General features: G+C 43.7%; 1 protein-coding gene across 2 annotated transcripts in view; it reads left to right on the plus strand.

Annotated features, from left to right (window-relative positions):
• The window catches only part of PATL1 (PAT1 homolog 1, processing body mRNA decay factor), a 57347-nt gene that overhangs the window by 3261 nt on the left and 34520 nt on the right, over positions 1-19566 (plus strand). For both annotated transcript variants that reach the window (XM_018573787.1, XM_018573788.1), the window contains exons 2-5: positions 6109-6199; positions 8701-8894; positions 15630-15701; positions 19253-19453. In XM_018573787.1, coding sequence (XP_018429289.1) covers positions 6109-6199; positions 8701-8894; positions 15630-15701; positions 19253-19453 — 558 coding nt within the window. The remainder of the gene's footprint in view (positions 1-6108; positions 6200-8700; positions 8895-15629; positions 15702-19252; positions 19454-19566) is intronic.

The raw sequence follows: 19566 nt of genomic DNA on the forward strand, positions 1-19566 counted from the left end.
TTTTAATAAAACAACACAAACTGATGATTTTAGGGCAGTTTCTCACCAGGGCTAAATACAGATATCTACAGTTGATCGGGTTGGGTGCCGGTTTCTGGGGCTGTGCTGTGTGTAGGGCTGTCCATGGCTGTGCCTCTGCCGGGAAGGAGGAGCAAGAGGTATAGAGCCGGACAGGCACTGCCAGGGACAGCTGCTGCTAGGTCCCCAGCAGGCTGCCGAGGACCTGACGAAAATTTAAAGGGCTGGCAGCGGCCTTAAGAATCGGGGCACTGGTACCGGCCGCGATACTAGTATCAGTATCGGGACATCCCTACTCTTGATGTTAATGCTGGCTGTAACTCTGTCTGATAAATATGGGCATCCCTGTGGGGGAGCGTACAGCCAAAACTGAGCCACTGCCCCTTCTTTAAGCTGACTGTTTTTATTTACTTATTACATAATATGGAGCAACAATCAGCAGTGCTGATTGTTGCTCCATATTATGTAAAGAGCTGTGTACTACTACATTGTAGTACAGAGCTGTGTGATAGAGCTGTTGGCTGCTAGTAAACATGGATGGCTCCTGCAGTTCTACAAGGTCACTCAACGCTGCAAGGCTTTGTGTCTATACGCTGGGTGCGGTGTATTTACATACAGCCCTGCAGCTCTGGGTGATCTGTTGTGAATGAAATTGCTTGTCTTTAGAGTGGCCCCTGCGCCACAGACATGTCACTCACTCAAAACTCTGTCTCCTTGGTTGGACCTCACTATGGAAACTGTCCAACCACACTGCTTAGCAATGGCAGGATGGATTTAAATGGGACCAAGGTCTATTTTCCCTGGGGGATAAATAATACATTTTTATTTGTGTGACTACTTGAATGTACTGAAGATGATGTCACAAGTAATTTAGTTAATGGGCTGTAACCGCAGTCTTGTGTAATGTGTCCTCAAGTATGACTCCTGAAGTATGTTCCCAGTATGCAAAAACTCCTTTAACATAAGCATATGAAGTACACTGGCCAACACTGTGTTAGAGGCTTTATGACCTACCTGAAAATGTACCAGCAGGGGTGTGGAAATTAAAAAAACCTAAAAACTACTTGTCCAAGGACTAAAGCGGGGGTCCGATCTACTTGTCCTGATACAAAAAAGAAAAAAAATGTAACCAAAACCGTGTTTAGCAGTGCCAAGAAGAGCTTCTCATTGGTCAGTGCCGGCAGGTGACTGCGCTGACCAATGAGTGCTTGCATTTTGCGAGCGAAATTCAGAATACATGTCGCAGGTACAGATAGTCCACCTGTACTGGCGGATGGGAAGGACCGTTCGCTGAAAGGTAAGTATAGCAGGGAAGGAGAGGGGACCAGATTTGTGCAGGTAATTCCATTTTCCTAAATTACCTGGGAAAGTGCATTTACCCTTTGGGGCGGGTGCAGACTTGGGCGACCGTGTCTGCACCCGTGATGATGTCACCGCCCTATTGATGTCAATGCGGTTACATTCACGTGGTAATCGCTGGAAAAGGGACATGTACCTTTTTTTGCGACACGCTTCGTGTCGTGTTTTCAACCGAGATTGTGCGATAGCACAGGCGCTATTGCGGCAGGAAACTGCGCAATCTGCCTGGAGCGACTGGGGTACCATTAGACAATAATGGCACTGCCAGCGAGATCGGCGGTGGTGTGTGATTCTTTGACCGCCCGTCCATCCACACGGTTTTGTGCACAATAGCTGTGCGTTAACATCACACACACACAATTCCCCATGCATGCGTTTATTCGCATGCAGATAGTAGGGGTTGGTTTTAATTTTTTAGGTTTTTATTTTACTTCTTTTTTTCCCCTTTGTAATTTTTATTTATTTTTATTTTCTACTTTATCGTCTCTTTTGTTTTTTTCCATTTTTATGTATTTCCATTTTTATTTTTTCCAATTTTATGTATTTACATTTTTAATTGTTATATATTTAACTTTTTTTTTTCCACTTGACTTTATTGCCCACAAGCCCTCTATGTGATGGCGTTGTACGGGTGGCAGGTTCTCTTTATGGAGACATTAGATTCCTAATGTCTCCCCTGCCCTGCACTTCAGCTAATCAAGCAGAGGATAGCATTTGATAGTCTGTCACCCTGCATTTCACCTGGCAATATGATAGAACTGAACCTAGAAGTGCTCCGAACACAGCTCTTCCGGGATCATTGATTGCAGAACATCTGCTCCCTCCCACTATCTTGACCTAAGGTACCATGGTACATGAACTTGCTGGAGGAGGAACTGGCACCTTAGGGTTAGCTGGGAGCTGGCTATCAAGAAGCTGTGAGCTTGTTTTAACAACTTGAAATCTGATATTTGTAAACATCATCATTTAGATGTCAAGTGGGTAGTTTTGTTTTTCTTGAATAAGTTTATTATATATTTCTCCTTGTGTTGGTATTTTTTTAGGTTAAAAATCATAATTGTAATCATCATAATTACCGTATTTTTCGCTCCATAAGACGCACTTTTTTCCCCCCAAAAGGAGGGGGAAAAAGTGCCTGCGTCTTATGGAGCGAATCCCGACGCCCGAGACATGCAGTTTCGGGCGCCGGGCGAGTAGTAGGAGCCACTGCTCGTTTAATACGAGTGATCTAACGAGATCACTCGTATTAAAGCCGAGCAGCGGCGGCGGCGATCGAGTTCAGCAGCAGGAGCCACTGCTCGTTTAATACGAGTGATCTAATGAGATCACTCGTATTAAAACCGAGCAGCGGCGACGATCGAGATAACCATAGAGCAGACGAAGAATAGACGTTCTTCGCCTGCTCTGTGTCATCACTGAGACCGTGGCGCTGTAATCACAGCGCCACCTGTCTCAGCGGTCACTAACTGCAGCTTCTGTCACAGCTTCTGTCATAGAAGCTGTGACAGAAGCTACAGTCTCGAGTGCTCCATAAGGCGCGCCGGACCTCCCTGCGTCCTATGGTCTTATGGACTGCAAAATACGGTATATTCCTGCATTAAAGGAGAACTATGGGGTTAGGGCTTTTCCCCCATAGTTCTCCTTAGGGTAACGGGAGGGCACAAACTAGCGTCCTCCAGTCACCCAAAGCTCAGTATACTGAGACGCCGCAGCTGGAACGGATCCCGACAATTATGTCTGGATCCGCCCAGCTGCGTGAGTGACAGCTGGCTCTGCCTATCTAGAGGCGGAGCCAGCTGTACACACCCCTCACCCGTCCATTCCGCCAGTCAGCGCTCGAGGATTGGACAGGGGAGGGGGGAATCCAGTCCCTCCCCTGTCACGGCTCTCTGCAGGGACGGGATCGAGAAGTGAGCGAGCGCCGATATGCGTTCGCTCACTTCCCGATCGACTGAGCCGACCTGTGATAGTTTAATTGTCACAGGTCGGCTCAGATTATGAGGCTGAGTGAATAATTCTCCTTTAACACACCTTCTGTCCATTAACCCTCCCGGTGTTGTATGGGGCAGCAGAATTGTTACTGTAGGACAAAATGTGTGTTCAGACTACAGAACACATCTCCCTCACCGCTATAACATGGGGGAGGGGGTGGCTTTACTGCCTTTCCTGTGGACCCGGGACCAGCATGGCGGGTGGCGACAGAGAGGGCACGGAGACCGGCATACGCCCATTTGCTGAGCTCCTCCTGTGAATCAATCTGGAAACAATGATTTTTTTTTTTCATTTCTGTTTTCTGAGCTGTCATTTGGGGGAAGAAGCTGGTCAAGCACAGATCGTTCAGTGGTTGTCAAAGGTGGCATTAAGGGTCTAATAGACCCCTGGGACTAGAGAGTATTGCTTGGCTGCATTGTCATCAGACCTAGCTATGTTGTTTGGCAAGGGAGACTGGCAGAACAGAATCTCAAATCCTCTGGCAGTTACATCAGTTACCACGTTGATACTTTGAGGGACTGCTTCTCCCACCTGATCGGGACAGGAAAGCCCCGTCCTTACCTTCTCAGTGTTTTTCTTGTCCCTAACAGGGTAGAGATTAGATAATTCTTGTTGCCCCATGTTTGAAGTCCATTTACAGTAAATTGATCCATTGTGGTGAGTTAAATCATGCCAGGTATGGCATGCGTTAACGTTCATTGTATTATCACAACCGATCCATTATGAGTGGGCTGCCAACACGCCACAACTGATGAAAAAGCATGCATCACCCTTTTTTCAAGATGCAGCACAATACAACATGTGGTATATGTGTTGTGTTATGCTGCAGTGCATCATGCATTGTACTTCATAGTGTGTTGGATTGCTATTCACAATGGGCATGGTAAAATACTGCACATAGAGCAGGTACGTTGGCATGTTTTGTGCCACTTTTAAGGTTTATCTAGCAAGTATGCTCTTCAGGTGAAGACCCACAAAGGTGGGTGTACAGTCCTCACTCTAGATAATGCCCGGATATTCAGCTTAGCTGCAGGGACCTGTAACAAGACCTGTACCAGTTCATTGCTTGTCTGGGGTTGTTCCAGGCCAATTGTATATGTTTGAAGGATTTTTAACTATATTCAGTGCAGATGTTAATATTTTTTATAGGCTCTGCTGCCTAGGTTGCAGACGCTTATTTAGACTGGAGGGTGCTGAATGGGAGGCTTTACCTGCTATACTTGGAGTTTTGGAAAAATTAGGATGTTTAACAAACATGGCATCTGTGTCTTTCATGCCAATCAAACTCTAAGTCAGAAGCTTGTAAAGGCAAAAGATCAAGACCATAACAAGCGAGTTGGCATATGCAGTGAAGTGATGAATGCAAGACCTGCACATTGTGGAGACAAAACAATCTCTCAGCAAATGAAGAGCCCAACAAGGGCAAATTGCAGAGGTCAAGACTCAACATTTTTCTTACATCTCAAAGTGACACGAAACTCAGGAGTTAAGAGAACCATGGGGTAAGTGTTATTCCCCATAGTTCTCTTAAGGGTCAAAGGAGGACATATACTAGCGTCCTCCCTTGACCCAAAGCTCAGTATATCGCGAACTACAGCTCACGGTACTGTATACTGAGACCTCCACAGCTGGGACAGATCCTGACAATGCTGTCGAGATCCGGCTGTGTGAGTGACAGCTGGCTCTGCCTATCTAGAGGCAGAGCCAGTTGTATCCGCCCCCTCCCCCGTCCGTTCCTCCAGTCAGCGCTGGAGCATCAAAACGGGGTGGGGGGAATCCCTGCAGGGATCCATGAGTGACAGTCACTGCTATCTGCAGGGAGATGATCAAGAAGTGAGCGAGCAACGTTATGCGTTTGCTCACTTCCCGATCTATTGAGCCGACGTGTGACTGTTCCATTGCTCAAACTATGAGTGGGTGATTTTCACTCACCTCATAGTTCTCCTTTTAAATCTTAAACATGCATTCAAGTATCCTAACTATTAACAAAAATGTATTTGCCGGCTGTCAATCAGCAGAGAAGGGAACTTCTCCTTCAGGTCCTCCTCTGTTGATTGACATTAGGCATTGGGCAGGTGCAATAGCAAGCCTGCTATTGCAATTTAAAATGGCAGGCTGGCTATTGCTCCCAGCCCGTGGATGGGAGTTTTGACGCCTGCTTTCTACCGCTGGCAGTTGGTCGGAAGAGGGGGGAGCCGCAGGGGCATGCCGAAGCGCAGCGGTTGACAGCAGTCTCTCCTTCCGGCTGGGTGCGGCTGCAGCGGTCTGTGTCCTCTTTAGATATTGACGCCCCTGCCAATATAGCGGGGGAGAGCAGCAGGTATTGGAGGGGACATCGACCATGGAATGCAGCGGCTCCCAGCGAGGTGGTGTACACGGGGTAGCAGAGTGGTGGCGGCAGATTGAGGTGTGGAGTTCTCACCGCTGGGCATCGCCTGCAGGGCTCTGCGTACCCTACCATCCCCGGTGGGAGCAGGGAAGGGACACAGTGCCCAGGAAACAAGCAAAACCAACTAATCGCTACTGAGAATTGTTGACAACTATTCTCATCGGATATTATCGATTAGTTGTTGCAGCCCTAATGTAATGGAGTTTTCTCAAATCTGAGAGCAAAATTTGAAAAATGCTTTGAATCTTGCAGCACAGTTTTGTGTAGTCGGAGTCCATGAATCAGATATTAGTTATTAGTACAGTGATCCTTCTGTCTTGCTGCTTAATTGCTTATTTCATCCATTTCAGTCTCTCGAGGATGGTGATGGCTTCCCAGGCCTCGAAGAAGATGAGGAAATTGACCAGTTTAATGATGATACGTTTGGAGCAGGAGCAAATGGTGAGTGACAAAGCAAGTCTGTAAAAGGACTGTGTGCAGGGTACCAGACAGACTGTAATTTAAACCATGATCCTAAAATGCGCTCTTTTAATTAAAGGAGCAGTCAATCCAAAACAGAGAAGCAGGAACACACAAAGGTTTACAGGAAGATAGATAGAAAACTCCAAAAATAATAAGAGAAAAAATTAGGACAAAAGTTCCACTTGGCGATAGAATTAATATGCGATTCTCACATAGATGTGGTTGGTGGGACATTCCTTTGGGGATATCAGGCAACCAAGTGATCCACAGCTTGCAGGGATTATTTCTGTCCAGAAGGTCACACTCTATGCTCATTGGAGTATGTTTTGGATGATCCGGGGCTACGCAGCTTAAAGGGACCCAGTGTGTTCTGGCAGGAGAAGGGGATTGTTCCCTCAAAAACCGTGGGATTAGGACAGCATAGGTCTATATTATATGCAACAGGAGATGCTGCCAGTCTGTTTAAAGTGTCTCTCCACACCAGGGCTGCAACTAATGATTATTTTCATAATCGATTAGTCGGCCGATTATTTTTTTCGATTAATTGATTGGATAAAAAAATAAAATAAACCTACCATCCTTAATTTAAAAGAAAAAACACAAATCCAGTGTTACAAATGTAAAGTTTACTTCAGAATAAATTTGCACGCACAATGTTTTGCAATCACGCTGCACTGGAACACAGGGCATTGTGGTACCATGCATTCCAGTGTGGGTGATCACACTGTGGGTGGCACATTTGGGGTGCCTTTTGAAATGAATGGCACTGCAACGCACCTCGTGCAGCAGAATCTGTCAGGCCGAAAACGACTTTCCCCCCCCATCTTTTAATTATTTATTTGTATACATTGTAAGCACATGGCCCTTGAATAGCTTCAGCTAGGAATGACAGCTGCCAGTGACAATATTCCGCAGACGGCAGCTGAATGTAAATACAGCAGGTAGTGGACTAGTGCAACAGCCAACCTGCTATTGGCCATTATAAATTGCAATAGCCAATAACAGGCTGGCTTTTGCACCCGCCCATTGCTTGCTGTGCCCTTCTTCCAGCATAGAGGAGAAGGCTAGGGGATCCAACCAAACAATCGTTAATGAGAATAGTTGCCAACTATTCTCATTATGGCTTAGTTGGTTGCAGCCCTACTCCACACCCTCCTAAAGAAGTGGCCATGTAAGAGCCACAAAATGCGTTGAGATGGTGTATTACATGTGTACTTCTTTTTGAATCAAAGCTTCTAAACTGATGTAACACTTGGACTCCATTGCTACTTCTGCCCCTACTCTGGAGCATGTACTTGCATATACAAATGATCAATTGTAGCTTCCATATTTCTGTCTGGAAAGGCAAGTTAGCAATGCAGCTCTTAATTTCTGTAGTCCTTAGTTCCCTTTTAAGTGCATGTTCTTGGTTTTGATCTTGTTGGGTTCTATTAAGTCCACTGTTGTCAAACACTGTTAGCCAGGTTCTGCGTGGCAAGCTTCTTTCCATAGATAGTGACATCCTTCTGCACCTCCCAGTGTCTACAGTACACTCTGTGCTTTCTACCAGCAACCCTAGCAGAATATGGGCAAAGTGATTGTCTAGCAAGGTGTGTATTTGAGCCTTAAGGTCCCCACACACCTTACGATAATCGCGGGAAATCCCGCGATCGTACGATTATCGTAAGGTGTGTGGAAGCCGTGCGACCTCTACTACTGTAAAGTTGCATGACTTTAAACTTATGAACATGTTTCAAAACCCGCCGAGCATCGTACGATGTTCGGCGGGTGTGTAGCATGTTCGTAAGATAAAAGCCGGACGGGCAGGTGTGCGCAAGCGCACACTGCCCGCTCGGCATTGCGGTCATCAGAAGCCCGCCCCTCAGGGGGCGTGGCATGTGATCATCGCAAGTACGATCTGCCTATGCAAGATAGGCAGATCGTACGTTTTTTTTAAGTACCTTACAACCATCGCAAGACAAAAGTCTTGCAATGGTTGTAAGGTGTGTGCCCAGCCTTAGTAAGCAAGCCTCATATCTTTCACCAGAATTCCAAAACTTGTGAGTACATTTGAAAAGCAGGGAATGTGACATTGTAAAACATTCACTGCTGGTGTATCTTCCTGGCAAGATTTATGTTTTAATTTACAGTGACTGGTTCAATTCAACTGCAGTGAATGTTTGGTAACTTCTCAGTATTATTGTATTTTTAAAGAGAAATGCTTTAGGTGAAAACCGATATTCCGTTTTAAATGTGCAGAACTGTTTGAGAAAATCATGGCTAACTGCCTGTTCTCAGTGTGCTGCAAACTAGCAGATGTATATAATGAAGTTCCTCTGTGTTATAATTGTTTGCAAATTGCTATGAAACTCATTATTTGTATCCATATTTTTTGTACCTGCACCTTTGTTGCAGCTGGTTCAGCTTTTCAGTAGAAACATAGGCTGCTGGGCGAACACTAACATATGACATTGGGTGATGGATGTCCTCTTGCTGTGCAGATGATGATTGGCGGGGGGAACATGAGCGGCTGGCAGAGATTGAGGAGAAACACACAGACTCTCACCTTTTGGCCAGAAGTTCCTCCCCCAATACTGATCCACTGGGGGAGCAACAGGAGGAACTGGAGTACAGCCTGAGCCAGCTGGTGAGAGAGGTCGAGGAGCCAGCCCTGCCAACAGGGTCACGCACCCGGGTAAGTGGATGGTAACAGGCCTAATTGCAAATTTCCCTGATCATTACAGATTGAATCACTTCATTTTTTTTTCTTTTTTGTTTAGATGTTATAATCCACATTGTAGGCCTTAAAATTACTTAAAACCCCCATAAATTATATATTTTCTGAAAGCCAAGACCCTAGAAATGGTAGAAGTTGCAAATTTTTATGTTGCACAATATTAGCGTAACTCCTCATCAAACCCCAACATTTTGTGAACAAAAGCACATAAATGCCCCAAAACACAACATACCCCAGAGATGAGGTTACAAGGAGTAAATAGATGCCCAACATGCCCAGGTTAAAAATTGTGTGCATCCGTGAAACTGACAAAATTCAGTACTCCAAAAGTCCATAGACAATGCATTAAAAGCCCCCACAGGTTATCAGTTTAGAGATGCATGTAAATATTGGCCCTGGAAGGATTGCAATTACTTCGGCGAGCGTGGTGATACCCAGCATGTGTAGCGCGATCGTCGTTTTCATACGTAGGCGCACCCGACGCATGTTTACGCGAAGATGCGCATGCTTGCGGGGAGATTAATTTTTTTAAAATTATTTTGACATTTATTTTATCATTAAAAGGAAAATACGTTTTAAAATTACTTTAATTGCTATCACATAGGGGCAGCTTAGAAGCCCCTCATGTGATAGCATATTGGCAGTGACAGGTACTCTTTAAGGTGATACCTGGGTTCCAAAAGACCCCTATTATCACCTTTATACTTGAAATAAGCTATTGAAGTGCAGCTTGCACTTCAATAGCTTATAGCTGGGCTTCAGGAGCCCAACACTGACAGCTATGGGACTGGAAGTGACGTAATCTGCATTGCTCCCGGTCCCATAGTACGGGGAGGAGATCGGTGAATAGAGGTTTGCCGATCTTCTCCCCAGCTTCCCCCCTCCCCCCCCCTCAGGCAGGGGGGCCCAATTACCGGCCCGCAGAAGTGATCTGGCGGCAGCTGAGCCGCCAGAATCGCTTCTACTATAAAGCCGACAGTCTATGTTTAAACAGAGTCCCGGTGGCAAAAGCTGCCGGGAGTCTGTTTAAACGGGCCCGATGCCAGGGATGTACACTGTACGTCACTGGTCATGAAGGGGTTAATGACTGTATATTCTTCATAAAGAGAAGCTGTCTTTAAGATAAATAATACTGCAGGTACCTAGAGGTGTCTGCAGCTGCCTCTCGAACATCCCTGTCATGGTGAAATCCTGAGCCATTCTAACAAACACAACTTTGGCATTTCCTGATCCTGGTTCCTATTGGCCAGTAAGGCTGCCCATCATACTAATGTGTCATTATTAATGAGGGATGGGGGTGCACTTGGCAGCAATTATCCTGAAAGTGTTGGAGCAATTCCTGTCGCAACTGACCAGAATTCTGCTGTTTGAAGGTTTGGGGCCTGTTACAGGTATGTACAGGCACCCCTTGATACCTGAACTTTATAATGACAGAATTGTTTTTATTTTTCCCATTACAGTCTCATTTTGTTTTTTAATAACCATTTTCTGTTGGTAATTTGTATATGTATTTTATGTACTTGGCAGCAGAAATTTTGCTTATTAGGTCCATTGGCTCGATTTCTGCTTTGCAGTGCTGCTACATAGTGGTTAAACTTTACTGCTCCTTCTCACAGTGCAGGGCTGTGAGTTGGCCGATTTCATTTAAATCAGTGCAACAGTATGTGGCTCATGTCTTATCTCAACAGCTGTTAAGCAGGAAGTAGACTAATAGTCTCTAGTGGCTAATCTAAGCATCTCTACCTTTTAATACAGTGGTTCTCAACCTGTGTTTCCTTGGTCATTAAGGCGTGACCCAAAAATGATTTCATTTCTGAAACATTTTAATTTATTACACAAAACAACTTGTGCAGTATTCAGCAACATATATATCTATCTATATCTATCTATAGATATCTCTAGATATCTCTAGATATCTCTAGATATCTATACATACATATAGATAGAACATTTTGAACAGTAAACAACTGAAAGTAAAATAAAAAAGTTTATAAAGAATAAAAATTAAATATTTAAAAAAATAAAAACGTGATTAATACAATGGCAAATATATAAAAAATGGAAGCGGGTAAATCCTAACGTCACGTTTGTCTAATAGAATTTTACAAATCTAGGGAGGATGTCACAAGGAGTAATAGAAGCTTTTTTGCATGATGGGAACAAGATAAAATTAAAAATAAAATGCTAGACATGCTGTAGATGTAGAGATAGAGGTTTTGGGTTACATGCCTGCACACTTCAACTGCAGTAAATACAGATAACCAGTGCTGAAGGTACCTGCAACTGTTTATATACAATATTTATGGAAATATGGTGCAACAAGCAAATACAAATATGAAAATTAACACTGGCATTGCCCAAATAAATATTTATTTGTTTTTCACTCACTGCTGGCTTTGTGACTCGGCCTTGTATGCAGAATGGGAGTTCACTGACTTCTCTGGCTACATGATGCATTATGTTTTGTGTTTGAATGCATTAGATCAGTAAAGCAGTCATGCCTTTAGCATTTTCAAAAGTAAGTTGGCAATATTGGTTATGTGCTTAGATGAAGATGAGATCTTGAGGAATGCTTAATTAAGTTTTACTTGCTTAGCAGGACATTATATCAGAATACAGGAGTTCAGCATCAAACAGGAAACATATAGATCATAGATAAACATGAATATAGAAAACTAGCATACAGACTAGCTTTGTACCACAGTGCCATCTAGTGCTCAAAAGACAATATTACATTAGCTTAGGCTTTTGTATTTCCAACAACCCTTCTCAACAGCATATGGCGTTTAGCTTCTCTCAAAGGAAAATGTGATGGTCCTTTGGCAATGGCTTGGTAAATGCATCCGCAATCATTTCATCTGATGAGCAATATTGCATATCATTAATCGCTTGTTCTTGAGTGTCCCTTAGCAGATGATATTTCACATCAATGTGCTTGGTTCTAGGGTTGACCCTTTGCGATTGTATCAGTTTTATACATCCCTGGTTATATTCAAAGATTGGGATGGGGTTTGACATGTCTATGCCCATGTTCATTAAAAGCTGGTGAATCCCATATTGCTTCTTGACAAGTGTGTGCTGCTGCTATGTATTCAGCTTCAGTTGAGGAAAGTGCAACAGTTTGCTTTCGGCTAGACAAACTTACTGTTCTTTCCCCATTCCGGAAACTGTACCCACTTCTGGATTTGCGGTCTGTGCAGTCTCCAGCTCAATCAGCATCCGGACATCCAACTTGTCTTTGATTTGACACTGCTGGCAGTTGTAGCTCCATCCACATGGTTCCTTTTAAGTATTGTATTACCCTCTTTACTGCGTTCCAGTCACGCTGACAGGGTGCTGTGACTTTTCTTGCAAGTATGCCCACTGCTCCAGCTATATCTGTTCTTGTCACATTAGCAATGTATAGTAGCCTTCCATTTGCCCTGCATACATGTCATTGTTGGCTAGCAAGTTTTCTGCTGCTTTGCTCTTTTGGTAGCCTGTTTCCATATGTGTTTTTACTTCCTTTGCATGTGGAATTGTTCCAAAGTTTCTAAAATGTTTTGACTTTGGTTGGGAAGATAGCTTCTATCTTCTCTCTATTTGAATTCCCAGACTGTGACGTTCCCTAGCTCTTTAATTTCAAAGTCTTGTTTTAGTTTGTGAACTATTTGACTATAGTCCCCTTCTTGTTCATAACGGGTTATAATATTAACATAAATTAGGATGCATATCCAGCTGTCATCTTGATTCCTGGAATAAAGTGATCTGCTTTGCTTCTTGTGAATCCCTCTTTTGTGAGTATTGCATTCACTTTCTCATTCCACATTCTTGCAGATTGCTTGAGTCCGTAGATGCTCTTGTGGAGTTTACACACAAGGTTGTGTCCTTGTTCAAATCCTGGTGGTTGCTCATGTAGAGATCTTCCTTAATGTCTCCATAAAGGAAAGTGGTTTTAATGTCTAGGTGTCTTACTTGCATACCCTTCCCGGCTGCAATGCTAAGGATTATTCTGACGGTGGAGTATTTTACGATGGGAGCAAATGTTTCATCATAGTCTTCACCAATTTTCTGGGAATATTCCTTGGCCTTGTATTTGTGGATATTTCCTTCTGCATCGAGCTTCACCTTAAAAGTCAATTTGCTTCCTATGGTTCTGCGATCAGGGGTAAACTATGTGAGTGTCCAGGTTTTATTTTCTTGGAGTGATTTTATTTCTTCTTCTGCTGCCTTTCTCCATTGATTGGCTTCAAGTTTTGGTAATTTTTCTATGTCTTCCCATGATGTTTGTTCGCGTATGCTATGTGTCTTCGCAGTAGATGACAGCTTGCATGAGTGGTATTCTAATTTCAGGTTGCTCAGCACAATTTAACATGGAACTTGACATATCCATTGCGAGTTCCACCTCTTGTTCTGACTCCTGTGCGGCTTAACTTTGCTTAGCTTTCTTTGCTGGTTCACTGGGCAGATTCACTTCACGGCTGGCCAGGATCATTTGTCAGTCTTTTGGTGGAGGATTCTATATCCCTTACTTCACTATAGCACACCAGAATACCTGCAATGGCTGTGTTCTACAATTTGGATCACTTCTCCTTTGGAGTAAATGCATAAGCTTTACATCCACACTAGGCTAGGCTTCGTTCCATGCCACATTTCAAATTGGGTGCTTTCAATGGCTTTTGGTGGTAGTCTGTTCTGTAGGCATGTTGCAGTCATGACTGCTTCTCCCCAGTACTTCTTGTGTAGGTTGGCGTCTGACAGCATGCATCTTGCCATTCTATAAGGGTGCAATTTTTCCGTTCTGCTACACCATTTTGTTCAGGAGTGTATGGTGTGGTGGTCTGGTGTACTGTAACTTGTTTCTTTAGATCGGATGCCTACTGATGTATTCCTCTAAATTGTAGGTGCGTATAATTCCTGGTTTCCGTTGGAATTTGTTGCTGGACATGGCTACAAACTATTGAGGTTTTTCTGGTTTTTCATTCTTGTGCTTCATCAGATAAGTTGTTTATATACCTGGAATAATCATCAATTAATGTCAGTAGATATCTGTTCCTGCCTAATGTTTGGAGTTTTTATTGGTCCGCACACGTCACTGTGGATGAGCTCCATGGGGTGGGTGGTCTTTTTTTTGGTGGCTTGTGGAAGTGAGGTGCATGTTGCCTTTGCGTCCATACAGCATTTGCATGTCATGAGCATTTGGCAGGGCAGTATGGTTATATCTTCTGATAAGCCTCTCTTTATAAAATCTTTTATGGCTTCTGGGTTTCGGTGCCCTAGTCGTCTGTGCCATAGATGGATACATTTGTTGGGTGGATTATGACTGGCTGTCTTGACTTGTTTGCGGTGATGAGCATATTTTCTTTCCTTCTATTCATCGATTCATTTTTCTTTGGTGTGTTCTAGTGTTAGTTCCTGTCTGGTTTTTAAAGTGTTAATAAGAGCACTGGATGACTCTGGAAGGCTGCATGGCAGTAATGCTACCACGTGGTTATCTTTTAATTTCCTCTCCAATTGCACGTAGTTGTTCTACAATTTCCAGCATGGGCATTCACATGTCCACGCATTTCCTGGCCTTTTTCTAGCCTTATCTTCTATAGCTTGTGTAGCAGATATATTTTACTGGTTTAGGTTTGAACGCTCATGCAGTTTCTTTAATGTAGTCCACATACATTTTAGCTGTATTTTTTTTTCTTTTATGGATAAGCTAGTCATCTTCCACTAGCAGACTTGTAATTGCTTTTGCTTGCCTGTTCTTCTTGTCCCATTCCTCCATGTGTCCATTAGTGGGTCTGTCTGTACTCAGTACCTGCCACAAGTCGTCTTTGCTTAGCAGCATTTCAAGCTTGAGCTTCCATAGCTGGTAGTTACTATTTGTTGAGCTTCGCAATTGCACACTTCATATCCGAACTACTTGCTGTCTTTCAGTAGGTTGGATGTGGTTCTGGTTGACTTGTAGTGTTCTGTTTAGTGCCGTGGATCATAACCTGTTATGTGTTTAGATGAAGCACTGAGATCTTGAGGAATGCCTAATTAAGTTTTACTTGTTTAGCAGGACATTATATCAGAATACAGGAATTCAGCATCCAGCAGGAAACGTATAGATCATAGATAAATATGCTGTAGAGGACTAACATACAGACTAGCTTCGCACTACAGCACCATCTACTGCTCAAAAGACAATATTACATTAGCATAGGGCTGTTTTCCAACAGGCAATAGTAGCTTACATGTTTGTTTCATCACAGGTTACCTTTAAAGAATAATTCCAGTTTCTCACCAAATGTGAGACTGAAAGGACGCCACAAATATTTGCCCTTTCCCCTGCCCCGCCAGTCTTACCTTTTTTGTTTCAAAGCGCTGTTCCCCAATGCCGCAACCAGTGTACCGCCCATTCACAAAACTTCAGCCCTGCAGTGAGCATTTTGAATTACACTCAGAAATGGCGAGCACTCATTGGTCAGCACAGTCACCTGACCACTGACAATAAGAAGCGCTTCAAGAACAGAAGCAGAGCTTAATCTTGCATTAGCTACACCTGTCAAACATGGGATTTGCTCCTGCTTCCTGTTGCATCTCTAGGAGTCCATAACGTGGCAAAATAAAACGGAAATAACAAAGGTACTAACACCCCTTTACCACTGTAAGCAAAAACAAATGTATCATTTTAAGATTGCAAGTTTGTGTTATTTTGATCTTCTATTTTTTGTTTAGATTTCTTCTAGGATTAACTCTAGTATATGGGATCCTGACTTGCGGCCGATTAGAGGGCCTTTGCTCACCGAGGTAAATGGAAAAAAAAAAAAATCTGCTGCTTGGAACTGGTAAATGTTATACAACCAACAAAGTTTTTACTTGAGCTCCTCCCTTTTGTGAAAAGATTAAAGGAACAAAAGCACGTTATGGGATGCGATATTCACAACCTGTCTCGTGTATGAATGCACTGAAAGAGCTGTTTGTGCATTCCACAGTATCCACTCATCTTTCATATTCCAACCTTCCCAAAAACAAAGGAAAGTGTCAGTTCACATGGAGACATACCGGCCTGAGACTTTCTGACGCAATGCTGAGTTTTGCCGTGCTGCCTGCTGCTCCATTCCTATGCCGGAGACTAAACTCAAACCTTGTTTTAGCTCTGTCAGAGCTTACACAGGGTTAATGACTTTGTAATCCGCACTAGACTGTTTGGGCTTAGGACTGGTCACCTGGGAAGAGGTCACATGCTCTCCCATACCTGGAAGCATTGGGTATTTTCCAAAATGCTCTCATGGAGCTGGGCAGAATGAGCATCAAAGGTAAGTGGTAGGAGCTGTGTAGGCTTTCTAGAGACTCTGCCTTTAAAGAAGTCCTGCAAAAAGTATTACATTTTTATTTTTATCTGCCAAGGGACCAAATGTATATAGCATTTTGGTGCTTTTCGGATCAGTGGCGCTATTGTGGAATACAAGCCCTTTTTTTCAAATGCTGGTTAGTCTAAAGCCTAAAATATGGGTGTTCCTTCGGGGGAGGTACAGGCCGCACTAGGCCCCCCGTCCACTCTTAGCTGGCTGTTCATTTAGTATTAAGAATTAACAATCAGCACTACAGGGCTGTGTGATGGAGCTGCTAGGATTGTTCATTCATAAATCTCACTCAATGCTGCAGTGATATGTGATCTATCTGCAGGGTGTGCTTGTAAATACACCACCCCTCAGATAGATCATAGCCCCCACAGCACTGAGTGAGCTTTTATGAATGAACAATTATGGCCATTGGGGCCAATAAGTTGTATACCAAAGCCCAGCCAGCAATGATCAACCCTAAAGGCTCACTTGGCACTGCAGGGCTTTGAACTATTTGCTGGGGCTTTGTATTTACATCTTAAAGTTGGACTCTCACTCGGCACAGTTTCCATTCAGGGAACACCTATTGCTTTTATCAATCACTACAAGGTGTTCTCTGATTATGTGAGGGGCAGATTGTGACGCCATGATACACCCCTCGTCCAATCTGAGAACACCTTTTATTCAGCTAGCCAGCACAAAACACAAATTGTTAATAAGCTGTTTATAAAATGTAATTATAAAACAAGTATGTGACTAAGCTGTATGGTTTATCAGTTCCAGAGAAAAGTGAGATTACCACCTAGGTTGTGTTGTCTGATATGGATGTCTAAATCGTAAGACTGTCTAGACAAAATTACAAATGACTATCAAATGAGCCTGAGGTGGGTGAAAGGTGCTTTGAACAGGGAGGGAAAGTTGGTGGGCAGGCCTTTTGACCAGATAGGATAGTTAGTGGATTGGGGGTGCTTTGACGGAGAGAGGCACTGTGCCAGTGAAGTGGGTAGGAGGGGGGGTTGTTTTTACGGCACTGTGGAAGAGAAGGATGGATGAGTTAGCATGCACTGTGTTGCTAAATATGCAAGATAGGAATTTTACCTGCTTGACACTAGAGGTGCATTGAAATGGAAATTTCAAAACCGAAATAAAAAAAAATTTCAGGCCAAAACCGGAAATGTGTTTTTATTTTAATTTTTTTAATAAATTTTTTATAAACTTTCATTTTTTTATTTTATTCATATTTTATTAAATATTTTTTTATTTTTTACTTTTAGGGGCTTCGGGAAAATATTAGGGGTCTAAACAGACTCCTGATATTTCCCTTTTAAAATAGAAAAAGAGATTGAGGACACTCTGTATCTGTATCCCCCTATTCTGTATCCGCCCTGTTATCAATGAACAGGAATCCTCTATGAATGTTCCTGTTCATTCATAACTTGAGAACATTGTGTGTTTACTATAACTACAACTATGAATGAACAGGAGGTGATATAGATCACTCCCATTCATTCAAAATTGAGGATATAGTAACCATACCATGTCCTCTATTATCTAAAAACACTCAGCGATCACTGAGTGTTTGTACTCGCTCTCCATCCTGACACGCTGTCACAGGAGGCTGATGGAGTGGTGCAGGGAGGAGAGCTCAGCCGCCTGTGACAGCGCGGGCTGTCTCCGCCCCCACACCCCTATGCCGGACTGTGATAGGAGGCTGAGCGGTGTGGGAGGAGAGACGCTGGCCGCTCACAGCGCTCTCTTCCCGCAGCGCTCGGGCGGCTGTCACACTTTCTCTCCTCCCCGCTGGGACACAGCAGCGCCCAGCGGGGAGGAAAGAAAGCAGGGATGCGCCGATGTATCGACACAAAAATGGCACTTTCGGCATTTAGCCAAAAGTGCAATTTTCGGCCGATATATCGGCGCATCCCTACTTGACACTGTTTAGTTGCTGATGCAGTGATACTTTGCTGCCGCAGTGTGCTGTCCTGATGTTTGAATTATCATATTATATCTCTGTTCCGGTAATTTACGAACAGTAGCTCAATGTCACTGGAACTAGCAAATACATGGTATCAGACTTGCAGAACTCCTACCTGCATTCAGCAGCACAGTGCAGGGAGTGTGTGCACAGCAGGCAGGTTGCTGCGGCATGGGCTTTGAGCAGTACTGGATTGGGGGTGAGGAGCATTGGTCCCAGGCTCAACTTCCACTAGTCAGCATTTGGATCCCTAGCTACTTCCTGTGGGAGAGGAAGAAGGGGGATCCACGGGATGTGCTGCAGTGAAGACCCTGGTTCTTAGCAGCAAAAGTTGAGTCGGGGATCAGTGCACACTGCAGCATATGTGTACAGTAAGGAACCGTTGAAAGTCCATGACGGAGCTGCTGCTGTGCTCCCTATGCTCACCCACTTTATGATATAGAGCCAGTCGGGGGCCAGAACAGCAGCAGCAGAGGAAGGGCTGGCTCTGTGTGTGTGGGGGAAAGTGAGTAGATGGGGTTTAGTGAGAAATTAGGTGAGATTTGTGTGACGAGATGTGTCAGGAAAGTCAGAAAAAGGGCTTGGTGTGCAGCAGGTGGACTTGGTCTCCAGGCCTGTGCTGCACTCTGTCCTACTGATGTTTTCCCTCTGGGGGACTGGAAACAGGCAATGATCAGAAATGTAATTAAGGATTTGGTAGCTGAAAAAAGCTCCCATGTTTGTATTTCAGTTGTGTATTTGGCTTTCTGCCAACAGCTAAGCTTTAGAGGACCAATCTCCACCTCCATTCTTGATTTCTTATAACTGTAGTGTTATTTTGCGAGGATGCTTTTGTCTTCTAATACCACCTCCTGTTCATGTTTCTCATTGTCAGGCTGACAGAATCTGTTATCTCCTGGCTTAGTTTAATGCTGATTGCAGACTCAAAAACACAAATAAATAAATTGTCATAGATCTTTTAGGAATACATGAAAGAAAACTTTGTTGATTTGCTTTCCCTTAGCTTCATAATGACGTCTTGGTTTTTGTTCACATTAAAGGATATGAGCCCATCGTCACTGCTGCATGAGTATGGCCTTGCTCCCATGCCTCCACCTGGCCGCGATGACCCAGAACAAGACGCTTCAGAAAGAGCTTTGCCCCGCCGCTCTACTTCACCAGTTATTGGAAGCCCTCCTGTGCGAGCTGTACCCATTGGGACTCCACCAAAACATGTTGTCCCTATATTCACTCAACAGCAGGTAAAAACAGCTCAATTGGGCTCATTTCTACTAAAATAAATAAAAGCACAGTTTAATGGTGATGATGACATAGTTATAGAAATGCATGCTGGTAAGTCTTTCTGCTCTGGGCT

The sequence above is a fragment of the Nanorana parkeri genome, unplaced genomic scaffold (assembly GCF_000935625.1).
Source record: "Nanorana parkeri isolate BGI_ZX_2015 unplaced genomic scaffold, ASM93562v1 scaffold2541, whole genome shotgun sequence".
Classification (NCBI taxonomy): domain Eukaryota; kingdom Metazoa; phylum Chordata; class Amphibia; order Anura; family Dicroglossidae; genus Nanorana; species Nanorana parkeri.